Source organism: Petromyzon marinus, unplaced genomic scaffold (genome assembly GCF_048934315.1).
Source record: "Petromyzon marinus isolate PM22_M1 ecotype Great Lakes invasive population unplaced genomic scaffold, UKy_Petmar_22M1.pri1.0 PM_Scaffold_17, whole genome shotgun sequence".
Classification (NCBI taxonomy): Eukaryota; Metazoa; Chordata; class Hyperoartia; order Petromyzontiformes; family Petromyzontidae; genus Petromyzon; species Petromyzon marinus.
This window is the reverse complement of record NW_027423135.1, coordinates 476,244-503,838: the sequence shown is the minus strand read 5'-3', so window position 1 is coordinate 503,838 and position 27,595 is coordinate 476,244. Positions and strand designations below refer to the sequence as shown.

Genomic DNA, 27,595 nt, shown 5'->3' with positions numbered 1-27,595 from the left:
ATTTATTTATTTTTGAGGGGGGGTAGGAGTTTATTATTTATTTGTTGGGGGGACGAGGGGGGGGGGATCTTTCACCAGCCATTCCCGCACTGTCGACCGGCACGGTGAAGTCTGGTCGAATGACCCCCCCGGTAGGATCCTGAAGTGGGACCGTTGCCTGGAACGTCGGCCCATCGTCCACTCCGGCCCAACCCTCGACCGGCCTCTCCGTTCACTCGCCCTGAAGCAGGCTCCATTACCCGAAACGTCGCCCCATCGTTCACTGCGGCCTCTCTGGATCCCCTAGTCACGTGGTTTGCACCCGCGGCTTAGGAGGTTACCCGGCCAGGGAGGGGCGAGTGGGCAGGGGGGAGGGAGGAGGGGGACGGGAGGGGAGGGGGAGGGAGGAGGGGGAGGGGGAGGGAGAGGGGGGAGGGAGAGGGGGGAGGGAGAGGGGGGAGGGAGAGGGGGAGGGAGAGGGGGTGGGAGAGGGGGGAGGGAGAGGGGGGAGGGAGAGGGGAGAGGGAGAGGGGGGAGGGGGAGGGGGGAGGGAGAGGGGGAGGGAGAAGGGGAGGGAGAGGGGGGAGGGAGAGGGGGGAGGGAGAGGGGGAGGGAGAGGGGGAGGGGGAGGGGGAGGGGGAGGGGAGGGAGAGGGGGAGAGAGAGGGGAGAGGGGAGGGAGGAGGGGAGGGGCGGGCGAGGGAGAGGGGGAGGGAGGAGGAGCGGAGGGGGAGGGGAGCAGAGGGGGAGGGAGAGGGGAGGGAGGAGGGGAGAGAGAGGGGAGGGAGGGGAGCAGAGCGGGAGGGAGAGGGGAGGGAGGAGAGAGGGAGAGAATTGAGGGGGGTAGAGAGGGAGGAGAGGGAGGGAGAGGAGAGGGAGGAGAGTGGGAACGAGAGGGGAGGGAGGGGGAGGAGAAGGAGCGGGGTAGGGAAGGCGGCAGGGGCTGTCATAATCGAGGGGGCGTTGCGAGAGAAGAGGCGTTAAACGGGCGACTCTCGGGGACAGAGACACACAGAGGGGACACGGAGACACGGAGACACGTGCAGAGGAGACACGCGCAGAGGAGACACGGAGACACGGAGACACGTGCAGAGGAGACACGGAGACACGTGCAGAGGAGACACGAGACACGGAGACACGTGCAGAGGGGACACGAGACACGGAGACACGTGCAGAGGAGACACGCGCAGAGGAGACACGGAGACACGGAGACACGTGCAGAGGAGACACGGAGACACGTGCAGAGGAGACACGGAGACACGCAGAGGGGACACGGAGACACGCGCAGAGGGACAGCAGCTCGGCTCGGGCCTTGGTGATCATCATCGGAGGGCACGGTGATTAACGGTACGGTGAACTCACCAATCAGTCAGTCAGTAAACTGACCAATCAGTCAGTCAGTAAACTGACCAATCAGTCAGTCACTCGACTCGCCAGCCAGTCAGTCACTCGACTCACCAGTCAGACAGACACTCGACTCGCCAGTCAGACACTCGACTCGCCAGCCAGTCAGACACTCGACTCACCAGTCAGTCAGACACTCGACTCGCCAGTCAGACAGACACTCGACTCACCAGTCAGACAGACACTCGACTCGCCAGTCAGACAGACACTCGACTCACCAGTCAGACAGACACTCGACTCACCAGTCAGTCAGACACTCGACTCACCAGTCAGACACTCGCCAGCCAGTCAGTCACTCGACTCGCCAGCCAGTCAGACACTCGACTCACCAGTCAGACACTCGACTCACCAGTCAGTCAGACACTCGACTCGCCAGTCAGTCGGACACTCGACTCGCCAGTCAGTCAGACACTCGACTCACCAGTCAGACACTCGACTCACCAGTCAGACACTCGACTCACCAGTCAGACACTCGCCAGTCAGTCAGTCAGTCACTCGACTCGCCAGTCAGCCAGACACTCGACTCGCCAGTCAGTCAGACACTCGACTCGCCAGTCAGTCAGACACTCGACTCACCAGTCAGTCAGTCAGTCACTCGACTCGCCGGACAGTCAGACACTCGACTCGCCAGTCAGTCGGACACTCGACTCGCCAGTCAGTCAGACACTCGACTCGCCAGATAGTCAGACACTCGACTCGCTAGTCAGTCAGACACTCGACTCGCCAGTTAGTCGGACACTCGACTCGCCAGCCAATCAGACACTCGACTCGCCAGCCAATCAGACACTCGACTCGCCAATCAGACACTCGCCAGTCAGTCAGTCAGTCACTCGACTCGCCAGTCAGTCAGACACTCGCTAGCCAGTCAGTCGGACACTCGACTCGCCAGCCAATCAGACACTCGACTCGCCAGCCAATCAGACACTCGCCTCGCCAGTCAGTCAGACACTTGACTCGCCAGCCAGTCAGACACTCGAATCGCCAGCCAATCAGACACTCGCCAGCCAATCAGACACTCGACTCGCCAGCCAATCAGACACTCGCCTCGCCAGTCAGTCAGACACTCGACTCGCCAGTCAGTCAGACACTTGACTCGCCAGCCAGTCAGACACTCGAATCGCCAGCCAATCAGACACTCGACTCGCCAGCCAATCAGACACTCGCCTCGCCAGTCAGTCAGACACTCGACTCGCCAGTCAGTCAGACACTCGCTAGCCAGTCAGTCGGACACTCGACTCGCCAGCCAATCAGACACTCGACTCGCCAGCCAATCAGACACTCGCCTCGCCAGTCAGTCAGACACTCGACTCGCCAGTCAGTCAGACACTTGACTCGCCAGCCAGTCAGACACTCAAATCGCCAGCCAATCAGACACTCGCCAGCCAATCAGACACTCGACTCGCCAGCCAATCAGACACTCGCCTCGCCAGTCAGTCAGACACTCGACTCGCCAGTCAGTCAGACACTTGACTTGCCAGCCAGTCAGACACTCGAATCGCCAGCCAATCAGACACTCGCCAGCCAATCAGACACTCGGCTCGCCAGCCAATCAGACACTCGCCAGCCAATCAGACACTCGGCTCGCCAGCCAATCAGACACTCGACTCGCCAGCCAGTCAGCCACTCAACTGGCCCTGCCAACCCAGCGGCCTCGGCGCCGTTGAATTAACCGGCTGTTGGTAGTGCTGTTGGTAGTGCTGTTGGTAGTGCTGGTGCTGGTGGTGCTGCTGGTGGTGCTGGTGCTGGTGGTGGTCTACTCAGCTGTTCCCCCACCCACCCCACCCGCACCGCCCACAACCGCAGCCACCGGGCTCCGCGAGCATGGCCCTGGACGTCGTTGGCACGTTGCTGTGCATCGCCGGGTGGACTCTGGTGGGCACGATCATCACCAACCACTACTGGAAGGTGTCGACGGTGGCGGGCAGCGTCATCACCACCAACACCATCTACGAGAACCTGTGGCAAGCGTGCGCCACCGACTCCATGGGGGTCTCCAACTGCCGGGACTTCGACTCCATGCTGAACCTGCCTGGTGAGACTGAGAGCGAGAGAGGGAGGGATAGGGGGGGTTGGATTGATAGGGTGGATGGGGAGAGAGAGAGGGATAGGGTGGATGGGGAGAGAGAGAGAGAGGGATAGGGGGTGACACGGTGGATGGGGAGAGGGATGGATAGGGGGTGACAGGGTGGATGGGGAGAGAGAGATAGGGTAGATGGGGAGAGAGGGAGGGACAGGGTGGATGGGGAGAGAGAGGGAGGGATAGGGGGTGACAGGGTGGATGGGGAGAGAGAGAGAGGGATAGGGGGTGACAGGGTGGATGGGGAGAGAGAGGGATGGATAGGGGGGGACAGGGTGGATGGGGAGAGAGAGAGATAGGGTGGATGGGGAGAGAGGGAGGGACAGGGTGGATGGGGAGAGAGAGAGAGGGATAGGGGGTGACAGGGTGGATGGGGAGAGAGAGGGGGGGATAGGGGGTGACAGGGTGGATGGGGAGAGAGAGAGGGGGATAGGGGGTGACAGGGTGGATGGGGAGAGGGATGGATAGGGGGTGACAGGGTGGATGGGGAGAGAGAGATAGGGTAGATGGGGAGAGAGGGAGGGACAGGGTGGATGGGGAGAGAGAGGGAGGGATAGGGGGTGACAGGGTGGATGGGGAGAGAGAGGGAGGGATAGGGGGTGACAGGGTGGATGGGGAGAGAGAGGGATGGATAGGGGGGGACAAGGTGGATGGGGAGAGAGAGAGATAGGGTGGATGGGGAGAGAGGGAGGGACAGGGTGGATGGGGAGAGAGAGAGAGGGATAGGGGGTGACAGGGTGGATGGGGAGAGAGAGGGGGGGATAGGCGGTGACAGGGTGGATGGGGAGAGAGAGAGAGAGAGGGATAGGGGGTGACAGGGTGGATGGGGAGAGAGAGGGAGGGATAGGGGATTGATAGGGTGGATGGGGAGAGAGATATAGGGTGGATGGGGAGAGAGGGAGGGACAGGGTGGATGGGGAGAGAGATAGGGTGGATGGGGAGAGAGAGAGAGGGATAGGGGGTGACAGGGTGGATGGGGAGAGAGAGGGAGGGATGGGGGGGGGGGTGACAGGGTGGATGGGGAGAGAGGAGGGATGGATAGGGGGAGCGACAGGGTGGATGGGGAGAGAGGGAGGGATAGGGTGGATGGGGAGAGAGAGAGAGAGGGATAGGGGGTGACAGGGTGGATGAGGAGAGAGAGGGATAGGGGGTGACAGGGTGGATGGGGGAGAGAGAGTGAGGGATAAGGGGGGGTGACAGGGTGGATGGGGAGAGAGGGAGGGACAGGGTGGATGGGGAGAGAGAGGGAGGGATAGGGGGTGACAGGGTGGATGGGGAGAGAGAGGGACAGGGTGGATGGTGAGAGAGAGGAGGGACAGGGTGGATGGGGAGAGAGAGGGAGGGATGGGGGGGGGGTGACAGGGTGGATGGGGAGAGAGAGAGGGAGGGATAGGGGGTGACAGGGTGGATGGGGAGAGAGAGGGAGGGATAGGGGGGGTGACACGGTGGATGGGGAGAGAGAGATAGATATAGGGGGGTGACAGGGTGGATGGGGAGAGAGAGAGGGACAGGGTGGATGGGGAGAGAGAGAGAGAGATCGGGAGGGACCCCAACATCCCCAGGGGCCGGTCAGCGTTCTAGCCGGCCACGCCAAACTCGCCATGCGCGGGGCGAGGAAGGTGGCGCTGGAGCGGCACCTTCAGGCCAGCGGCCTGGACACCTCCCGTCGGTGCCAGGCTGGGTGGACCGGCGTTCCGGACTGCGCACAGGCGCAGCTGAGCCACTCCGTGCCAGCCACGGTGCAGTGGAGGGCGCTGGAGGAGGGCTGAGTGGTCGGTGGCTCTGCGTGGAGACACTGCAAGGAGGGCTGAGTGCAGATGCAGCACTTGTCGTAGTTTATTTAAAAAAAAAGGATGCATAGAAAACAGTGTTGAGTCTATGGTTGAAGTGTTGAGTCTATGGTTGCAGTGTTGAGTCTATGGTTGCAGTGTTGAGTCTATGGTGCAGTGTTGAGTCTATGGTTGCAGTGTTGAGTCTATGGTTGCAGTGTTGAGTCTATGGTGCAGTTTTGAGTCTATGGTGCAGTGTTGAGTCTATGGTTGCAGTGTTGAGTCTATGGTGCAGTGTTGAGTCTATGGGCAGTGTTGAGTCTATGGTTGCAGTGTTGAGTCTATGGTGCAGTGTTGAGTCTATCGTGCAGTGTTGAGTCTATGGGTAGTGTTGAGTCTATGGTGCAGTGTTGAGTTTATGGGCAGTGTTGAGTCTATGGTGTAGTGTTGAGTCTATGGGCAGTGTTGAGTCTATGGTTGCAGTGTTGAGTCTATGGTGCAGTGTTGAGTCTATGGTGCAGTGTTGAGTCTATCGTGCAGTGTTGAGTCTATGGGTAGTGTTGAGTCTATGGTGCAGTGTTGAGTTTATGGGCAGTGTTGAGTCTATGGTGCAGTGTTGAGTCTATGGGTAGTGTTGAGTCTATGGTTGCAGTGTTGAGTCTATGGTGCAGTGTTGAGTCTATGGTGCAGTGTTGAGTCTATGGTGCAGTGTTGAGTCTATGGTTGAAGTGTTGAGTCTATGGTTGCAGTGTTGAGTCTATGGTTGCAGTGTTGAGTCTATGGTTGCAGTGTTGAGTCTATGGTTGCAGTGTTGAGTCTATGGTTGCAGTGTTGAGTCTATGGGCAGTGTTGAGTTTATGGGGCAGTGTTGAGTCTATGGGTCGTGTTGAGTCTATGGTGCAGTGTTGAGTCTATGGGGCAGTGTTGAGTCTATGGTGCAGTGTTGAGTCTATGGTGCAGTGTTGAGTCTATGGTGCAGTGTTGAGTCTATGGGCTGTGTTGAGTCTATGGGCAGTGTTTAGTCTATGGGTAGTGCTGAGTCTATGGGTCGTGTTGAGTCTATGGGCAGTGTTGAGTCTATCGTGCAGTGTTGAGTCTATGGTGCAGTGTTGAGTCTATGGTGCAATGTTGAGTCTATGGGCAGTGTTGAGTCTATGGTTGCAGTGTTGAGTCTATGGTTGCAGTGTTGAGTCTATGGCGCAGTGTTGAGTCTATGGTGCAGTGTTGAGTCTATGGTGCAGTGTTGAGTCTATGGTGCAGTGTTGAGTCTATGGTGCAGTGTTGAGTCTATGGTTGCAGTGTTGAGTCTATGGGACAGTGTTGAGTCTATGGGCAGTGTTGAGTCTATGGTTGCAGTGTTGAGTCTATGGACAGTGTTGAGTCTATCGTGCAGTGTTGAGTCTATGGGCAGTGTTGAGTCTATGGTGCAGTGTTGAGTCTATGGGCAGTGTTGAGTCTATGGTTGCAGTGTTGAGTCTATGGTACAGTGTTGAGTCTATGGGCTGTGTTGAGTCTATGGGGCAGTGTTGAGTCTATGGTGCAGTGTTGAGTCTATCGTGCAGTGTTGAGTCTATGGTGCAGTGTTGAGTCTATGGTTGCAGTGTTGAGTCTATGGTGCAGTGTTGAGTCTATGGTGCAGTGTTGAGTCTATAGTGCTGTGTTGAGTCTATGGGCAGTGTTGAGTCTATGGGCAGTGTTGAGTCTATGGTGCAGTGTTGAGTCTATGGTGCAGTGTTGAGTCTATGGGCAGTGTTGAGTCTATGGGGCAGTGTTTAGTCTATGGGCAGTGTTGAGTCTATGGTGCAGTGTTGAGTCTATGGGGCAGTGTTTAGTCTATGGGCAGTGTTGAGTCTAGGGGCAGTGTTGAGTCTATGGTGCAGTGTTGAGTGTATGGTGCAGTGTTGAGTCTATGGGTAGTGTTGAGTCTATGGGCAGTGTTGAGTCTATGGGCAGTGTTGAGTCTATGGGCAGTGTTGAGTCTATGGTGCAGTGTTGAGTCTATGGTTGCAGTGTTGAGTCTATGGGCAGTGTTGAGTCTATGGTGCAGTGTTGAGTCTATGGTTGCAGTGTTGAGTCTATGGTTGCAGTGTTGAGTCTATGGGTAGTGTTGAGTTTATGGGCAGTGTTGAGTCTATGGTGGAGTGTTGATTCTATTGGCAGTGTTGAGTCTATGGGTAGTGTTGAGTCTATGGTGCAGTGTTGAGTCTATGGTGCAGTGTTGAGTCTATGGGCAGTGTTGAGTCTATGGTGCAGTGTTGAGTCTATGGGCAGTGTTGAGTCTATGGTGCAGTGTTGAGTATATGGTGCAGTGTTGAGTCTATCGTGCAGTGTTGAGTCTATGGTGCAGTGTTGAGTCTATGGGGCAGTGTTGGGTCTATGGTGCAGTGTTGAGTCTATGGTGCAGTGTTGAGTCTATGGGCAGTGTTGAGTCTATGGTGCAGTGTTGAGTCTATGGGCAGTGTTGAGTCTATGGTGCAGTGTTGAGTCTATGGGCAGTGTTGAGTCTATGGTTGCAGTGTTGAGTCTATGGTACAGTGTTGAGTCTATGGGCTGTGTTGAGTCTATGGGGCAGTGTTGAGTCTATGGGTCGTGTTGAGTCTATGGTGCAGTGTTGAGTCTATGGGGCAGTGTTGAGTCTATGGTGCAGTGTTGAGTCTATCGTGCAGTGTTGAGTCTATGGTGCAGTGTTGAGTCTATGGTTGCAGTGTTGAGTCTATGGTGCAGTGTTGAGTCTATGGTGCAGTGTTGAGTCTATAGTGCTGTGTTGAGTCTATGGGCAGTGTTGAGTCTATGGGCAGTGTTGAGTCTATGGTGCAGTGTTGAGTCTATGGTGCAGTGTTGAGTCTATGGGCAGTGTTGAGTCTATGGGGCAGTGTTTAGTCTATGGGCAGTGTTGAGTCTATGGTGCAGTGTTGAGTCTATGGGGCGGTGTTTAGTCTATGGGCAGTGTTGAGTCTAGGGGCAGTGTTGAGTCTATGGTGCAGTGTTGAGTGTATGGTGCAGTGTTGAGTCTATGGGTAGTGTTGAGTCTATGGGCAGTGTTGAGTCTATGGGCAGTGTTGAGTCTATGGGCAGTGTTGAGTCTATGGTGCAGTGTTGAGTCTATGGTTGCAGTGTTGAGTCTATGGGCAGTGTTGAGTCTATGGTGCAGTGTTGAGTCTATGGTTGCAGTGTTGAGTCTATGGTTGCAGTGTTGAGTCTATGGGTAGTGTTGAGTTTATGGGCAGTGTTGAGTCTATGGTGGAGTGTTGATTCTATTGGCAGTGTTGAGTCTATGGGTAGTGTTGAGTCTATGGTGCAGTGTTGAGTCTATGGTGCAGTGTTGAGTCTATGGGGCAGTGTTGAGTCTATGGTGCAGTGTTGAGTCTATCGTGCAGTGTTGAGTCTATGGTGCAGTGTTGAGTCTATGGGGCAGTGTTGAGTCTATGGTGCAGTGTTGAGTCTATGGTGTAGTGTTAAGTCTATGGTGCAGTGTTGAGTCTGGGTCTCTATGCGTGCACGTACATTGAACTTCCTTCACACCGTACGTAGCCAACCGTGCCAATCGACCGAGAGCTCACAAGCTCAGCGGGGGGGGGGGGGTCGTGACGTGCCTCGTCAACGCGTTCGCGAGTTCACGGAGTTTCCCTAACTCGTACAAGCGCACGCGAAAAGTGGAGTAGCGACCGCAGTGGGGGGAGGAGGCAAGGCACGGGGGCAAGGCAGGGGGCAAGGCAGGGGGCAAGGCAGGGGGCAGGGGCGCACGTGGCTGCTCTTGCGAAAGGAGCGAGCGAGCGCGTGGCCTTGGCCAGACGAACTCCGTGACCGCAGGGTTTCTGTACGGGGCGACAGGTCGACTCCCACACTTCTCCCCGTGTCTCTCTCTCTCTCTCCCACACTCTCTCTCCCCCTCGCTCATCCACGCGCTCACTCACTCGTTCACTCACCCACCTACCCACCCACTCGCTCACCCACCCACTCGCTCATCCACGCACTCACCCACCCATCCACTCATTCACTCATCCGTTCACCCACTCATCCACCAACCCACTCACCCACCCATCCACTCATCCGTTCACCCACTCATCCACCCACCCACTCACGTACCCATTCACTCACCCACCCACTTGCTCATCCACGCGCTCACTCACTCGTTCACTCACCCACCCACTCGCTCACCCACCCACTCGCTCATCCACGCACTCACCCACCATCCACTCATTCACTCATCCGTTCACCCACTCATCCACCAACCCACTCACCCACCCATCCACTCATTCACTCATCCATTCACCCACTGATCCACCCACCCACTCACGTACCCATTCACTCACCCACCCACTTGCTCATCCACGCTCTCACCCACTCATCCACCAACCCACTCACCCACCCATCCACTCATTCACTCATCCGTTCACCCACTCATCCACCCACCCACTCACGTACCCATTCACTCACCTACCCACTTGCTCATCCACGCTCTCACTCACTCGTTCACTCACCCACCTACCCACCCACTCGCTCACCCACCCACTCGCTCATCCACGCACTCACCCACCCATCCACTCATTCACTCATCCGTTCACCCACTCATCCACCAACCCACTCACCCACCCATCCACTCATTCACTCATCCGTTCACCCACTCATCCACCCACCCACTCACGTACCCATTCACTCACCCACCCACTTGCTCATCCACGCGCTCACTCACTCGTTCACTCACCCACCCACTCGCTCACCCACCCACTCGCTCATCCACGCACTCACCCACCCATCCACTCATTCACTCATCCATTCACCCACTGATCCACCCAGCCACTCACGTACCCATTCACTCACCTACCCACTTGCTCATCCACGCTCTCACTCACTCGTTCACTCACCCACCTACCCACCCACTCACTAACCCACCCACTCACTCATCCACGCACTCACCCACCCATCCACTCATTCACTCATACATTCACCCACTCATCCACCCACCCACCCACTCACGTACCCATTCGCTCACCCACCCACTCGCTCACCCACCCACTTGCTCACTCATCCACGTGCTCACTCACTCGTTCACTCACCCACCTACCCACCCACTCACTAACCCACTCACTAACCCACCCGCTCACTCATCCACGCAATCACTCACCCACCTACCCACCCATTCATATACCAAGCTACTCACTCACTCACGCACTCACTCTCCCACCCACACACCCACTCACTCACCCACTCACTCACTCACCCACTCACCCACTCACCCACTCACTCACTCACCCACCCATTCACCCACTCACTCACTCACCCACTCACTCACCCACTCACTCACTCATCCACTCACTCACTCACCCACTCACTCATCCACTCACTCACTCACTCACCCACTCACCCACTCACTCACCCATTCACCCACTCACTCACTCACCCACTCACTCATCCACTCACCCACCCACTCATTCACCCACTCGCTCACCCACCCACTCATTCACCCACTCACATCCCCACCCCAACAGTCTGCTACAGGCTACACGGTGGATCTCTGTCTTTTACACACACGGCTGTGACAGGCACACAGGTGACCAGCGCGTGCTGGTGGTGTGTGTTGGTGGTGTGTGTTGGTGGTGTGTGTGTGTGTGTTGGTGGTGTGTTTTGGTGGTGTGTGTGTGTGTTGGTGGTGTGTGTGTGTTGGTGGTGTGTGTGTGTGTTGGTGGTGTGTGTTGGTGGCGTGTGTGTGTGTTGGTGGTGTGTGTGTGTTGGTGGTGTGTGTGTTGGTTTTGTGGCTGTTGGTGGTGTGTGTCTGTTGGTGGTGTGTGTGTTGGTGGTGTGTGTGTTGGTGGTGTGTGTGTTGGTTTTGTGGCTGTTGGTGGTGTGTGTCTGTTGGTGGTGTGTGTGTGTTAGTGCTGTGTGTGTGTTGGTGGTGTGTGTGTTGGTGGTGTGTGTGTGTGTTGGTGTGTGTGTTGGTGGTGTGTGTGTTGGTGGTGTGTGTGTTGGTTTTGTGTCTGTTGGTGGTATGTGTGTGTTGGTGGTGTGTGTGTGTTGGTGGTGTGTGTGTTGGTGGTGTGTGTGTTGGTTTTGTGTTTGTTGGTGGTGTGTGTCTGTTGGTGGTGTGTGTGTGTGTTGGTGCTGTGTGTGTCGGTGGTGTGTGTGTTGGTGGTGTGTGTGTGTGTGTTGGTGGTGTGTGTGTGTTTTGGTGGTGTGTGTGTGTTGGTGATGTGTGTGTTGGTGGTGTGTGTGTGTGTTGGTGCTGTATGTGTGTTGGTGGTTTGTGTGTGTTGGTGCTGTGTGTGTGTTGGTGTGTGTGTTGGTGGTGTGTGTGTTGGTGGTGTGTGTGTTGGTGCTGTGTGTGTGTGTGTTGGTGTGTGTGTGTTGGTGGTGAGAGTGTTGGTGGTGTGTGTGTGTGTTGGTGGTGTGTGTTGGTGTGTGTTGGTGGTGTGTGTGTGTGTGTTGGTGGTGTGTGTGTGTTTTGGTGGTGTGTGTGTTGGTGGTGTGTGTGTTGGTGGTGTGTCTGTTGGTGGTGTGTGTGTGTTCGTGGTGTGTGTGTTGGTGCTGTGTGTGTTGATGTGTGTGTTGGTGGTGTGTGTGTGTGTTGGTGGTGTGTGTGTTTTGGTGGTCTGTGTGTTGGTGATGTGTGTGTTGGTGGTGTGTGTGTGTGTGTTGGTGCTGTGTGTGTGTTGGTGGTTTGTGTGTGTTGGTGCTGTGTGTGTGTGTGTTGGTGTGTGTGTTGGTGGTGTGTGTGTTGGTGGTGTGTGTGTTGGTGCTGTGTGTTGATGGTGTATGTGTTGGTGGTGTGTGTGTTGGTGGTGTGTCTGTTGGTGGTGTGTGTGTGTTGGTGGTGTGTGTTGGTGCTGTGTGTGTGTTGATGTGTGTGTTGGTGGTGTGTGTGTCTGTTGGTGGTGTGTGTGTTGATGTGTGTGTTGGTGGTGTGTGTGTGTGTTGGTGATGTGTGTGTGTGTGTGTGTTGGTGGCGTGTGTGTTGGTGGTGTGTGTGTTGGTGGTGTGTGTGTTGGTGGTGTGTCTGTTGGTGGTGTGTGTGTGTTGGTGGTGTGTGTGTTGGTGCTGTGTGTGTGTTGATGTGTGTGTTGGTGGTGTGTGTGTCTGTTGGTGGTGTGTGTGTTGATGTGTGTGTTGGTGGTGTGTGTTGGTGGTGTGTGTGTGTTGGTGGTGTGTGTGTGTGTTGGTGGTGTGTGTGTTGGTGGTGTGTGTGTTCGTGGTGGTGTGTGTGTGTGTTGGTGGTATGTGTGTGTGTGTGTTGGTGCTGTGTGTGTGTGTACCTTTGTACCTGTGTACACAACACACACGCACACAAAAGCGTGACACATACCTGCCGTGTGTGTGCGTGCGTGCGTGTTTGTGTGCGCGTGTGTGTGTGTTGGTGGTGTGTGTGTTGGTGGTGTGTGTGTTGGTGGTGTGTGTGTGTGCGTGTGTTGGTGGTGTGTGTGTTGGTGGTGTGTGTGTTGGTGGTGTGTGTGTTGGTGGTGTGTGTGTTGGTGGTGTGTGTGTGTGTTGGTGCTGTGTGTGTGTGTTGGTGGTGTGTGTGTGTTGGTGGTGTGTGTGTGTGTTGGTGGTGTGTGTGTTGGTGGTGTGTGTGTGTGTTGGTGGTGTGTGTGTGTGTTGGTGCTGTGTGTGTGTGTGTTGGTGGTGTGTGTGTGTGTGTGTTGGTGGTGTGTGTGTGTTGGTGGTGTGTGTGTGTGTTGGTGGTGTGTGTATTGGTGGTGTGTGTGTTGGTGGTGGTGTGTGTGTGTGTGTTGGTGCTGTGTGTGTGTGTGTTGGTGCTGTGTGTGTGTGTGTGTACCTTTGTACCTGTGTACACACCACACACGCACACAAAAGCGTGACACATACCTGCCGCGTGTGTGTGTGTGTGTGCGCGTGTGTGTGTGTGTGTGTACACATGCTTAGATAACCCCTTGAACCACGCTCCGGGGACAAATGTTTGCTTTATAAATCTGTATGGGGATTGGGGGGGGAGGAGAGGGTATTTCCTCTCTTTGTCTTTCAATATTTGATGTTGCGCCTAGGAGGGCACAGATGTGTCGAGGCTCTTTACATTTTTTTTTCCCGGCGATGATCGATGGTCGCTGCGCGTCTTGGCGACGTTAACACGAGCAATGATTGATCCCCACGTGGTGATTGACGTCACGCGACGCGCTGCGTCTGTTGTGACGATTGCGGTTTTGGGGGGGGGGGAGGAGTTTAGGTGAGGGGGGCGGGGCGTAGCGGTTAGCGCGCGACGCTGCGCTACGAACCCGGCGACCCGATCATCCATTCCCGCTCACGGGCCACCAACACCGGTGTGACGGTAATCTGAGCCGGTCCTTAGGCCTCTCCTAGGTCGACTCAGCCTCAAATTCGTACCCGGGGGCGGTGGTGTGGTAATCGCCGCCACTGGGGGGGGGGGGGAGACAAAGGCGGCCGGGCGTGGTTGCTGGCCCACCCACCCCATCGTGTATCCACGCAGGTGCTACTCGCATAGCAGCACCTGTCCCGAAGCCTGTCAAGGCTATTCGGGGGATCTTTGTCTTTGTCTTTGGAGCGGTGGCATAGCTGGTTCGCGAACCCGGCGACCCCGAGTTCGATTCCCGCTCATGGGGGGCCCACCGGTCCTTAGGCCTCTCCTAGGTCGACTCAGCCTCAAATTCGTACCCGGTGCGGTGGTGTAGTGATCGTCGCCACTGCTGGCCCACCCGCCCCCTCACGTGCCACAGTGCCGGTAGCCTTCATAGGTTCCGCTACTCGCTACTAACAGCACTTGCCCCCTACACTCTGTTAGAGGCTACACGGGGGACCTTTGTCTGTGTCTACCTTCATAGGTGCTGCTGCTACTCGCTACTAACAGCACTTGTCCCTACAGTCTGTAGAGGCTACACGGGGGACATTTGTCTGTGTCTACCTTCATAGCTGCTGCTACTCGCTACTAACAGCACTTGTCCCTACAGTCTGTAGAGGCTACAGGGGGGACCTTTGTCTGTGTCTACCTTCATAGGTTCCGCTACTCGCTACTAACAGCACTTGCCCCCTACACTCTGTTGGAGGCTACACGGGGGACCTTTGTCTGTGTCTACCTTCATAGGTGCTGCTGCTACTCGCTACTAACAGCACTTGTCCCTACAGTCTGTAGAGGCTACACGGGGGACCTTTGTCTGTGTCTACCTTCATAGCTGCTGCTACTCGCTACTAACAGCACTTGTCCCTACAGTCTGTAGAGGCTACACGGGGGATCTTTGTCTGTGTCTACCTTCATAGGTTCCGCTACTCGCTACTAACAGCACTTGCCCCCTACACTCTGTTGGAGGCTACACAGGGGACCTTTGTCTGTGTCTACCTTCATAGCTGCTGCTACTCGCTACTAACAGCACTTGCCCCAGCAGTCTGTAGAGGCTTCACGGGGGATCTTTGTCTGTGTCTACCTTCATAGGTTCCGCTACTCGCTACTAACAGCACTTGCCCCCTAAACTCTGTTGGAGGCTACACGCGTGAGGGGTGTGTGTGATGCGGGGGCGGTGGTGGGTGGAATCTTTGTCTCTGTTGAATGACCAAAGACGACCGGCACTCACGCCACCGACGATGAGCCCGCAAACCGCAAAATCTGTCGCCCCTCCTTTAAGCAAACGCCTCCCCGTGTTTTTGGAGCCTAGTCTCGTATGGTGTTCAACCAGATGAAAATGTCTCTGGTATGGAGCAATCGGTCTCAAGGACAATGCATAATCTTCTTTGGTTCTTTCGGTAAAGTCACCACCACGTAGAATGAGAATAAAATAATAAATTGATAAAATAAAATAACACAATAATATTCTCACGACGTTTCGGCCACAACACAAGCGGCCTTCATCAGGTGAAGGAGACGAGACTGTCTGGAGGACAGCGCTGGAGTGAGAAAGCCACGCTGAGATCACGACCTTTAAGCTGTGTGAGAAGAAACAAAGCGCCTTGACAAAGGAATTAGCATAGAATTTAGCATTGAAATGGCTGAGTGATTAGCTTGTGACTGGTCACAGAAAAGGCTATGTTAAAGTTAAAGCATGCACATCCGCAAAGGCACCCCTTGACAAAGGAATTAGCATAGAATTTAGCATTGAAATGGCTCATTAAAAATAGCTAAGCTAAAGTATACACATCCGCTGAGGCATTCCTTGACAAAGGAATTAGCATAGAATTTAGCATTGAAATAGCCGAGTGATTAGCTTGTAACTGGTCACAGAAATAGCTATGTTAAAGTCAGAGCATATACATTCACCGAGGCAACTAGTACAAATCAAACAGGAGAATTTAGCATTGAAATAACTAGGCGAATTTAGCATTGAAATAACTGAGTGATTAGCTTGCGACTGGTCACAGAAATGCATAAGTTTAATCAAGAATTAAAGCTTTCGTGACTGCATAAATTACTCATTGTTTTTTTCGAGCAACCAATGAGTGATTTTATGGTATTCCTACGGTAGGAATACCATGAAATTCTATTAAAATAAAATAAACCAATCACGACGTTTCGACCGCAACACAAGCGATCTTCATCAGGTGTAAAAAAAACAAATAGCGAGGGAGCATAGAGGGCGACATCAACGCAACACACAGAGAGCGTTAAACTTACACGGAGGTAAATACAACAAGAAGATGAGAGGCGAGAATTCAACAAACCTAAGAAAAAAATTACGTGATGCAAAACCCAGTCAGGCCAACATCACAGTTAGACACTTGCCTGGCGGACCACGAATTTCAGAAATTATCCATCCAGCCAGCCGCATGTAAATCCATCCGCCCGTTGTTCCATAGAATTTCAGAAATTCGTGGTCCGCCAGGCAAGTGTCTAACTGTATTGTTGGCCTGGCTGGTTTTGCAATGCATAAGTTATCAGAGTATTGTTTCGTTGTTTGCATTTGACTGCAAGTATTGCGGTTAATGTAAACACGATTCCTTGCAAAAGGTGTCAGTTTTGTTGCCAGATGAAAGGGGAAAAAACCCCTATGAGTATATTTTGGTACTGGCAAAGGAGGCCTCATGATGTAGACTCTTTACATGCGTTCACTTATTGATCCATCCTGCCAGCGGTCTGTAAATCGATCCATCCGTTGTTCAACAGACCGTCTTTCCATCCATCCACCTGGATGTTTGTCCTTCCATGCATTAACCTATCCATCCAGCCAGCCAGCCGTATGTAAATCCATCCGTCCGTTGTTCCATAGATAGTCTTTCCATCCGTCCACCTGGCCGGGCAAACGTTCCAAACGCCGGGCCTAACGTTGGCACAATTATTTGGTGCCGCTGTCGCCGCCGCCACCGCCGCCGCGTTGCCACTGGGTGCACAAGCGCAGCCAACAAAAACGTGAAAACCCAGCACGTTCCATGCCAACAAAAACGACACCGTACGGTGACTAGGAGACGTTGACTACCTCGCCTGGTCTACAGGAGGTCGTGGGTTCGATCCCGACCCTGACGATGCCTGCTGGATATTTGAAGTCTGCGTCTCTCTCTCATCATCATCATTATCACGGTGGCTAGGAGATGTTGACTACCTTGCCTGGTATACAGGAGGTCGTGGGTTGGATCCCGACCCTGACGATGCCTGCTGCTGTATATTTGGAGTCTGCGTGTCTCTCTCTCATCATCATCACGGTGGCTAGGAGATGTTGACTACCTCGCCTGGTCTACAGGAGGTCGTGGGTTCGATCCCGACCCTGACGATGCCTGCTGCTGTATATTTGGAGTCTGCGTCTCTCTCTCTCATCATCATCATCATCACGGTGGCTAGGAGATGTTGACTACCTCGCCTTGTCTACAGGAGGTCGTGGGTTGGATCCCGACCCTGACGATGCCTGCTGCTGTATATTTGGAGTCTGCGTCTCTCTCTCTCATCATCATCATCACGGTGGCTAGGAGATGTTGACTACCTCGCCTTGTGTACAGGAGGTCGTGGGTTGGATCCCGACCCTGACGATGCCTGCTGCTGTATATTTGGAGTCTGCGTGTCTCTCTCTCATCATCATCATCACGGTGGCTAGGAGACGTTGACTACCTTGCCTGGTCTACAGGAGGTCGTGGGTTCGATCCCGACCCCTGACGCCTGCTGTATATTTGAAGTCTGCGTGTCTCTCTCTCATCATCATCATTATCACGGTGGCTATGAGATGTTGACTACCTCGCCTGGTCTACAGGAGGTCGTGGGTTCGATCCCGACCCTGACGATGCCTGCTGCTGTATATTTGGAGTCTGCGTCTCTCTCTCTCTCTCATCATCATTATGGTGGCTAGGAGATGTTGACTACCTCGCCTGGTATACAGGAGGTCGTGGGTTGGATCCCGACCCTGACGATGCCTGCTGCTGTATATTTGGAGTCTGCGTGTCTCTCTCTCTCTCATCATCATCATCACGGTGGCTAGGAGACGTTGACTATCTTGCCTGGTCTACAGGAGGTCGTGGGTTCGATCCCGACCCCTGACGCCTGCTGTATATTTGAAGTCTGCGTGTCTCTCTCTCTCTCTCATCATCATCATGGTGGCTAGGAGATGTTGACTACCTCGCCTGGTATACAGGAGGTCGTGGGTTGGATCCCGACCCTGACGATGCCTGCTGCTGTATATTTGGAGTCTGCGTGTCTCTCTCTCTCTCATCATCATCATCACGGTGGCTAGGAGACGTTGACTATCTTGCCTGGTCTACAGGAGGTCGTGGGTTCGATCCCGACCCCTGACGCCTGCTGTATATTTGAAGTCTGCGTGTCTCTCTCTCATCATCATCATCATTATCACGGTGGCTAAGAGATGTTGACTACCTCTCCTGGTATACAGGAGGTCGTGGGTTCGATCCCGACCCTGACGATGCCTGCTGCTGTATATTTGGAGTCTGCGTCTCTCTCTCTCATTATCATCATGGTGACTAGGAGACGTTGACTACCTCGCCTGGTCTACAGGAGGTCGTGGGTTCGATCCCGACCCCTGACGCCTGCTGTATATTTGAAGTCTGCGTGTCTCTCTCTCATCATCATCATTATCACGGTGGCTAAGAGATGTTGACTACCTCTCCTGGTATACAGGAGGTCGTGGGTTCGATCCCAACCCTGACGATGCCTGCTGCTGTATATTTGGAGTCTGCGTCTCTCTCTCTCTCTCATCATCATCATCACGGTGGCTAGGAGACGTTGGCTACCTCGCCTGGTGTGCAGGAGGTCGTGGGTTGGATCCCGACCCTGACAATGCCTGCTGCGGTATATCTGGAGTCGGCTCTCTCCCTGTGCTCGCGTGGATTTCCCTACGGGTCCGCCAGTTTCTTCCCCCTCCACATGTAGAATCGACGTCGCGGCGTTTCGAGCATTTCGCTACCGCTACAAATGTGCACGTGATGCTGATGATGATGGTAAGCCACCACTGCGTGCGAGCTATCATTTCTGATAACCAGGTCGCTTCTGAAAAAGAGCTACTCATGAGCCCCCCTGTCACGGTCAATAATTCCTCGACCCTTGCACGCCTTTTTTCATCTGAATCACCCTGTTTTTTCTTGCCGCTTTTTAAACTTTGTGATGGAGCGTGCCCTGTGCTGAGGTGCTCAATAAATCTAAAATAGGATAAGATAAGACGATAAACCGACGGCCATGAGTTGATTCACCGCCACGGTAGGTGCTGGTGTCAAGGACGTGGGCCCGCGTTTGCTGTTCCATCGCAATAAATAGTCCAGCGGATGGCCTTTCTTGCACCCGGAGAGCAACCGTGACATTGTATGGGATATGCCGATGCCTGAGCAGCATGTCGGTGATTACAAGCCCATGTGGGCTGTACAGAAGGCCTATCAGCCTCCTTAACATAGCCACCACCTCCGAACCCTCATAGTGGTCGCCCTCCGGTCTCACATTAACATTATGCTAATTTCTCACATTAACATAACCAGCCCCGCCCACTCCGTTCATGACCCTTGGGCTACGCACATTTTAAACCTTTAAAACAGTCTGCCTCAGCGGATATCTCCCCCAATTATTTTCTTCCCGATGACGGACGCTTGTGTTGCGACCGAAACGTCGTAGTTTTTAACGAATATTTTTTTCGTTTGTTTCTTATTTCCTTTGAGCCTATCTACGTGACTTTACCAAAAGACCCAAATAATACGAATCCCTACAATCGTTGGCGTGGTCCATGCCGACCAGTCACTTCCTGCCCAAGTCCATGGGTCATGGACCCACTCGGGCACCCACCAGAGCCGTATCATCCAGCAGACCACAGTAGCCACTTGTGCCTAGGGCCTACGGAAACTTAAAGGGCCTACGGAAAAAAAAACTCCACCCATGTGTGCTTTTTGGCTTGTATGATAAAAAGAAAAGAACAACGTTACCAAGATATCCTCTTGAATGAATATACATTCATGGATTGCAAGAATAGTGCACGGTGTGCATAGACAGAGGCAGAGTCGCGTTAACGTCAATTGCTTTTTTGTCTTTGTTTCATGAGGCGAGGGAGAAATTAACGGCGGAGATTAACTTTTTTCCAGTGGTTTTTTTTTCCCCTTCATTTCACCGCAAGATGAGCAAATAAACACCTGCAAATGGTGCCCTTCCGCACAACGCGCCAGCAGTAACGGCATCTCTCCGGCCGGCTGGACGGCGCCTGAACGCTTGAGAATCAAGCGCGGTGACAGCGCCGGTAGCTGTGGCAGCGATGCTGGGCGGCGGCAGCGGCGGCGGCGGCGACAAACCGTAGGCAGCCATCGCTGAAGGTCTACTAGACAGAATTGCCTAGGCCCTGCGAGAACCTGAAACTGACCCTCGATGCCCGTCCTCGGCGATCAAATTCGGGCGTTCGACGCGGCCAGCCGCCGCCGGCGATCGCCCGCCATTACCCGATGGGCTCGGCCCTCGGCGAGGGAAAAGGGGGCGGCTGGCGAGGGGCCGGGGAGGAGTTCACGCGGCTGGGCCCAGGGCGCTCGGGGCCCGGCCCTTCCGGGGGTCGTTTCATTTTTTATTTATTTTTTTAGACGCCGGATGTCTCGCCGGGGATCGGCGGAAGCGGCGGCGCCGTCTCCTCATCGGGCCGTGCGGCGTGAGGGGTGCCGGGGTCCTGAGAGTCGCTCTCAAAGGCCGGGGGATCGGGGCAAAGCGGCGCTTGCGGGACCGACGATTATTGTTCGATTCGTTGACGCAACTCGAGTTTCAATTCTTCCTCCCGCTCTTCTCGCTTCTTCATTCGTGCTTTCATTCTCCTCCACTTCATTCATTCCTCTTCTTCTCTTCATTCTTCTTCTCTTCATTCTTCTTCTCATTATTCTTCATTCTTCTGCTTTTTCATTCTTCCACTCTTCATTTTTCTTCATTTTTCTTCATTCTTCTTCTCTTCATTCTTCTTCTTCCCATTATTCTTCCATCCTTCATTCTTCTGCTTCTTCATTCTTATTCTCTTCATTCTTCTTCTACTCTTCATTCTTCTTCATTCCTCTTCTTCTCTTCATTCTTCTTCTCTTCATTCCTTTTCTTCTCTTCATTCTTCATTCTTATTCTCATTATTCTTCTATTCTTCGTACTTCTGATTCTTCATTCTTATTCTCTTCATTCTTCTTCATTCTTATTCTCTTCTTTCGATTTAAAGCTTTCGTGACTGCAAGGATTCATCTTCTTTGGTTCTTTCGGTAAAGTCACCACCACGTGGAATGAGAATAAAATAATAAATTGATAAAATAAAATAACACAATAAAATGCTCACGACGTTTCGGCCACAACACAAGCGGCCTTCATCAACGTCGTGAGAATTTAATTGCGTTATTTTATTTTATCAATTTATTATTTTATTCTCATTCTACGTGGTGACTTTACCGAAAGAACCAAAGAAGATCTTCCTCTCTTCGTTCTTCGTTTCTCCTCCTCCTTCTGCCTCACCTCCTCTTCATCTCCTCTTCACCTCCTCTTCACCTCCTCTCCATTCTCCAGTCCCCTTCTCTGTGCACGTCGTGTTTGCGGGGACTCTGCAAGCGACTGCAAGAACGCGAGGCGTCCGCGACCTGACGTGCCGTCCGAGCGCCTCGCGAGCTCGCCCGCCGGGGATTTTGTTTCCGGAGGCCGCCCATCGAACGGATCGACCGGGCGGTCGTGTCGCGAGTTTCACCAGTGCCGGAAATCACCACCACGAGAGTCATCATGACCCCCCTCCCCCCCACGTGTGAGTGAGCGAGTGAGGAGTGGAGTGGAGTGGGGAGCGGGTGGATCCCGATGTCTTGCTCTCAATAGCAAAACAACAACGACAACGACGACTTCTCACTCGAGTTTAAATTGCCACTGGAAAAATCCCCGTGCCGGAAGCCGTGACCCGCCCCACTTTCACGCAGGCCAGGCCTCATGGCATCGTCGCGTCGAACCCCCGTTGCAAAGCGTGAGAGCAAAAGCATCGACCTGTTACGCCAGAGGGCTCGGGGCCGCTGCACGCCCAGGTGATGCGCCGACGTCGGTAACATCGGCGCCACGGTGGCTACGAGATGTTGACTACCTCGCCTGGTGTGCAGGAGGTCGTGGGTTCGATCATCATCACGGTGGCTAGGAGATGTCGACTACCTCGCCTGGTATGCAGGAGGTCGTGGGTTCGATCATCATCATCATCACGGTGGCTAGGAGATGTTGACTACCTCGGCTGGTGTGCAGGAGGTCGTGGGTTCGATCATCATCACGGTGGTTATGAGATGTTGACTACCTCGCCTGGTATGCAGGAGGTCGTGGGTTCGATCATCATCACGGTGGCTAGGAGATGTTGACTACCTCGCCTGGTGTGCAGGAGGTCACGGGTTCAATCCCGACCCTGACGATGCCTGCTGCTGTATATTTGGAGTTTGCGTCTCTCTCATCATCATCATCATCACGGTGGCTACGAGATGTTAATTACCTCGCTTGGTGTGCAGGAGGTCACGGGTTCAATCCCGACCCTGACGATGCCTGCTGCTGTATATTTGGAGTATGCGTCTCTCTCTCTCTCTCGTCATCATCACGGTGGCTAGGAGATGTTGACTACCTCGCCTGGTCTACAGGAGGTCACGGGTTCAATCCCGACCCTGACGACGCCTGCTGCTGTATATTCGGAGTTTGCGTCTCTCTCTCTCATCATCATCACGGTGGCTACAAGATGTTGACTACCTCGCCTGGTATGCAGGAGATCGTGGGTTCGATCCCGACCCTGACGACGCCTGCTGCTGTATATTCAGAGTTTGCGTGTCTCTCTCATCATCATCATCACGGTGGCTACGAGATGTTAATTACCTCGCTTGGTGTGCAGGAGGTCACGGGTTCAATCCCGACCCTGACGATGCCTGCTGCTGTATATTTGGAGTATGCGTCTCTCTCTCTCTCGTCATCATCACGGTGGCTAGGAGATGTTGACTACCTCGCCTGGTATACAGGAGGTCACGGGTTCAATCCCGACCCTGACGACGCCTGCTGCTGTATATTCGGAGTTTGCATCTCTCTCTCTCATCATCATCACGGTGGCTACAAGATGTTGACTACCTCGCCTGGTATGCAGGAGATCGTGGGTTCGATCCCGACCCTGACGACGCCTGCTGCTGTATATTCGGAGTTTGCGTGTCTCTCTCATCATCATCATCACGGTGGCTAGGAGATGTTAACTACCTCGCCTGGTATGCAGGAGATCGTGGGTTCGATCCCGACCCTGACGATGCCTGCTGCTGTATATTCGGAGTTTGCGTCTCTCTCTCTCTCCCTCTCTCTCTCTCCATGGTCGCGTGGATATTTTTTTCTCCGGTTTCCTCCGGGGTTTTTCCCCTGCACATTTAGTAAACACGCGTTTCGAGTATCTGGCTACTGCTTTAAATGTCCACGTGGTGATGATGATGATGGATAGGCCAACTTCGTTGAGCTATTGTTCGCGAGAGACGCCAGGGTCGCTTCTGTAAAAGAAAACACAGACACAATTTCAACCGAGAAGATGCTTTCAAATTAAGCAATCATTGGAAAGATGTTCTAAATCATACCAAACTAATTTCCAATGGTACAGTATATTTATACAAGTAGTGATATACCAAACTTTCGCAGCAGCTTATTTCCCTTCAAAACAACGTTTGTAATCTCCCCTCCCCCTCCCCCGTGTTAGGCGCTCTATCAGCACTTTACGCTAATTCCTTTGTCAAAGCGTTTGGTTTCCTCCCACACAGCTTAAAGGACTCGACCTGGGCTTGACTTTCTCAATTCCAACGCTGTCTTCGTGACAGCACGTGTCCCTTCACCTGATGAAGGCCACTTGTGTTGCGGCCGAAACGTCGTGATTACTGTTGTTTTATTTTTTTTACCTACTACGTGACTTTACCGAATAGAACCAAAGAGTGTGGATCCTTGCAGTCGCGAAAGCTTCAAATCTTGAAAAGAAAAGAATAAAAGGGAGCCACGCAGCTCAGTGGGGCTAAAAAATACGAACTTTCTTTCACTGTCTTATTAATTTAATAGCTAAACCGACGTTGGCTTGCGGCTAAGGAGCGCCGGTCTCACGTCGCCAGCGAACATTCACCGTCCGCCGGGCCCCTACCAACCTCGGGCACCGGTCCGACCTCTGACCCTGGGCCGCCATGCTGCGCCGCCCACGCCACAACCCCCAACCCCCGGCCGCCTTGGCCTCGCGGTACACCAATTAGCGCCGTCAGCTGGATGGCCTATCAGTCGGAGACGAGGATGACAGTCGTAAAGCGGCCGAGATCGGTCAGGCCACGTTGTCTCACCGTCTCTGTGGCAATCGTTACCTCATCCCCCCCCCACAACCCCCCAACCCCCCAACGCCCGTGGTGTTTGCTCAGAGCTCTTGGCGTTATCTCGAGATTACTTCAGCAAATCCAGAGTCCCCAGGGCTTTAGTCTGCTCGCAGCGATAATTCAGACGCTGATTTGACATCACGGCCATGCGCAGACAAGGGCCCCTTTGAATGTTTATTGGGGCCGTAAAGCCAAGTCGAGTTATTTGCCCGTCTGTCTGACCTTCTACCCATCTCTAGGTCCATGCTGACTCTTGTCTATCCATCCGCGCGTTCGTCCGTCTCGCCGTCTGTGCGCGAATCTGTCCGTTTGTCTTTTCCATGCGTTCACCTACCCATCCATCCAGCAGGCCGTCTGTAAAACCATCCGTCCGTTGTTCTGTAGATAATACTTCCAGCCGTCCGTCAATCTAACCCTCCGTCTGACCAGTCCGTCTAACCCTCTGTCCATCTATCTGTCTGACCCTCCGTCCGTCTGTGCCTCCATCCGTCCATCCGTGGGTCCATCCATCTAACCCTCTGTCCGTCCGTCTAACCCTCCGCCCATCTAAACCCGGTCTGTCCGCCTGCCCTCCCCGTCCGCCCCCCAATGTACACCAGGCCACGTGCAGGCGTGCCGGGCTCTGGTCATCACGGCGATCGTGCTCGGATTCTTCGGCACGCTGCTCGCCTTCCTGGGCATGCGCTGCACCAACATCGTGAGCAGCGACGCCGAGGTGAAGGGTCGCATCGTCTTCTCCGCGGGCATCATCTACATCCTGGAAGGTGAGAGACCGCGCCCGTGGCCGCTGGACAGCGCTTGGCCCCCAAAACAGTCTGTCAAGGCTACATGGAGGAGCTTTACCCGTGCATGCGTGTGTGCGACTCAGCCTCAAATGAGTACCTGGTGCGGTGTGTAAACATCGTCACTGTGGAGACAAAGGCGTGCCGGCCCTCGTAGGTGCTCGTTAACAGCGCTTGCCCCAACAATCTTTTAAGGCTACACGGGGGACCTTTGTCTTTTGCGTGTCCGGCAGGGCTGAGCGCCATCATCGCGGTGTCGTGGTACGCGGCGCAGGTGGTTGCGGAATTCTTCGACCCCTTCTACGCCGGCACAAAGTGAGTGCTTGTGCTGACCTCGCAGGAGCCTTTGACCCTGACCCTGACACTATCAATCCAGCACACACAGGTCATGACCCTGACACTAACAATCCAGCACACACAGGTCATGACCCTGACCCTGACACTATCAATCCAGCACACACAGGTCCTGACCCTGACCCTAACACTATCAATCCAGCACACACAGGTCCTGACCCTGACCCTGACACTAACAATCCAGCACATACAGGTCCTGACCCTGACCCTTACACTATCAATCCAGCACACACAGGTCCTGAACCTGAACCTGACACTATCAATCCAGCACACACAGGTCATGACCCTGACCCTTACACTAACAATCCAGCACACACAGGTCCTGACCCTGACACTAACAATCCAGCACACACAGGTCATGACCCTGACCCTGACACTATCAATCCAGCACACACAGGTCATGACCCTGACCCTGACACTAACAATCCAGCACACACAGGTCCTGACCCTGACACTAACAATCCAGCACACACAGGTCATGACCCTGACACTATCAATCCAGCACACACAGGTCCTGAACCTGACCCTGACACTATCAATCCAGCACACACAGGTCATGACCCTGACACTAACAATCCAGCACACACAGGTCCTGAACCTGACCCTGACACTATCAATCCAGCACACACAGGTCATGACCCTGACACTAACAATCCAGCACACACAGGACCTGAACCTGACCCTGGCACTATCAATACAGCACACACAGGTCCTGACCCTGACCCTGACACTATCAATCCAGCACACACAGGTCCTGACCCTGGCACTATCAATCCAGCACACACAGGTCCAAACCCTGACCATAACCTCAACCCTGAGCCTGTGTACGTGTGTGTATGTATGTACACAAGTACCTGTGTGTGTACACAAATACCTGCGCGTGTACACAAGTACCTGTGTGTGTACACAGGTACCTGTGTATGTACACAAGTACCTGTGTGTGTGTGTGTACACACACAGGTACCTGTGTGTGTACACAGGTACCTGTGCGTGTACACAAAGGCAGCAGGGCCGGTGGGCGGGCGTGGTGTTGGCCATCCACCCCCTCGTGTGCAAAGGTGTCGGCCGGCCTCCATAGGTGCTACAAATTGCGAACAGCAACTTGCCCCAAAAGTCTGTTGAGGCTATACGTGGGACAAACATATCTTTGTCTTTTGCCTGCAGGTATGAGTTGGGGCCGGCTCTGTACATGGGCTGGGCCGGCTCGGGTCTGGCCATCTTAGGCGGCGGCTTGCTGTGCTGCGTCTGCTGTACTGGGGCCCGTTCGTCTACGCAGAGGTAACTGGGCTGAGCCTCGATGCCTTGCGTCACGCGCAAGGTCAGAGTTCGGAGCAGAGGTTCCCTTATCAAAACCTTTGCCCTCAGAACGAGGGCCTGGCCTGCTTGACCTACATCGTGGCCACTCACGAGGAGAGTCAATGGTGGTCGTCCTCACGGTGAACCATCGCCGTGGCGGTGTGTCTGTGTGTGTGTGTGTGGCTGACGGGATGAGTGAAATAACAATGCTTGTGCATTTCACATGCACGGACCGAGTGACGTGGGAAGGAGGCGTGGTGTCCACGTGTTGGCTTTGCTGCTACACCACGTGTCCATTGTGAAGTCACAACGGTCCATTGTGAGGTCACAGCGGTCGCCCTCCCGTTCGCGTGGTGACTCAATGAGCGTCACTCCGACAGCGGCGAGCAATGCTGAGCGGGGGCATCAGCAATTGTTTGGCCTGGAATCGCAGGTCACGTGCACCGGTGGGGTAAAGTGTTGGTACCCCCCCCTCCCCATCCACCCTCCCCCATGCACTCCGCAGAGACCACACGTTCAAGTACTCGGCGGCGCGTGCGGCGACCCCGATCAGCACTGCCACCCCACGGACGATCCTCGACATGGAGGGGCAGACGTACGCCCGGCAGGGCTACGTCTAGCGGCCCGACATGGTGGCTCCCCCAGAAGGCCGCCCCACCCTCCCACCCACCACCAACCCCGTCGTCTGGGAGGCCCTGCACTGGCGACCGGGTCCTCGTGAACTTCTTCCCCCCCCCAAGACTTCCCTCGGTGACGTCCGAGCCTCCAACAGTGCCAGCAGCGCGCAAGGATTCTGGGAGGTTTAACGGTGACCCCGGCCGCCACCGCGTCACGACCCCGGCCGCCACTGGGTCAGGACCCCGGCCGCCACTGGGTCAGGACCCCGGCCGCCACTGGGTCAGGACCCCAGCCGCCACTGGGTCACGACCCCGGCCGCCACTGGGTCACGACCCCGGCCGCCACTGGGTCAGGACCCCGGCCTCCACTGGGTCAGGACCCCGGCCGCCACTGGGTCAGGACCCCAGCCGCCACTGGGTCACGACCCCGGCCGCCACTGGGTCACGACCCCGGCCGCCACTGGGTCAGGACCCCGGCCTCCACTGGGTCAGGACCCCGGCCGCCACCGCGTCACGACGTCAAACCGCGGCCAGGACTTTTACAAGGCCGCCCCTGCTGGGCCCCGACGGCAATATCTTTGCACAAAGTTTTAAATCCCGCCGGTGATGAACAGAGAGTTGGCGGGGGGTG

The 27,595-nt window shown here is 54.5% G+C and overlaps 1 protein-coding gene across 1 annotated transcript; it reads left to right on the top strand.

The window, feature by feature from the left end:
* The first annotated feature begins 930 nt into the window (after positions 1-930).
* CLDN15 (claudin 15) lies at positions 931-27,595 on the top strand. The gene is made up of 6 exons (XM_032978497.2): positions 931-1,325; positions 3,186-3,414; positions 24,515-24,679; positions 24,931-25,012; positions 26,216-26,329; positions 26,853-27,595. Exons 2-6 carry the CDS (start codon positions 3,204-3,206, stop codon positions 26,965-26,967), a joined length of 687 nt encoding a protein of 228 aa, XP_032834388.1. The 5' UTR covers positions 931-1,325; positions 3,186-3,203; the 3' UTR covers positions 26,968-27,595.

Coding starts and splice junctions, on each gene's coding strand:
- CLDN15 (XM_032978497.2), top strand. CDS start 3,204: ATGGCCCTGGACGTCGTTGGCACGTTGCTGTGCATCGCCGGGTGGACT. Junction 3,415..24,514: donor CTCCATGCTGAACCTGCCTG/GTGAGACTGAGA, acceptor AATGTACACCAG/GCCACGTGCAGGCGTGCCGG. Junction 26,330..26,852: donor GCCCGTTCGTCTACGCAGAG/GTAACTGGGCTG, acceptor TGCACTCCGCAG/AGACCACACGTTCAAGTACT.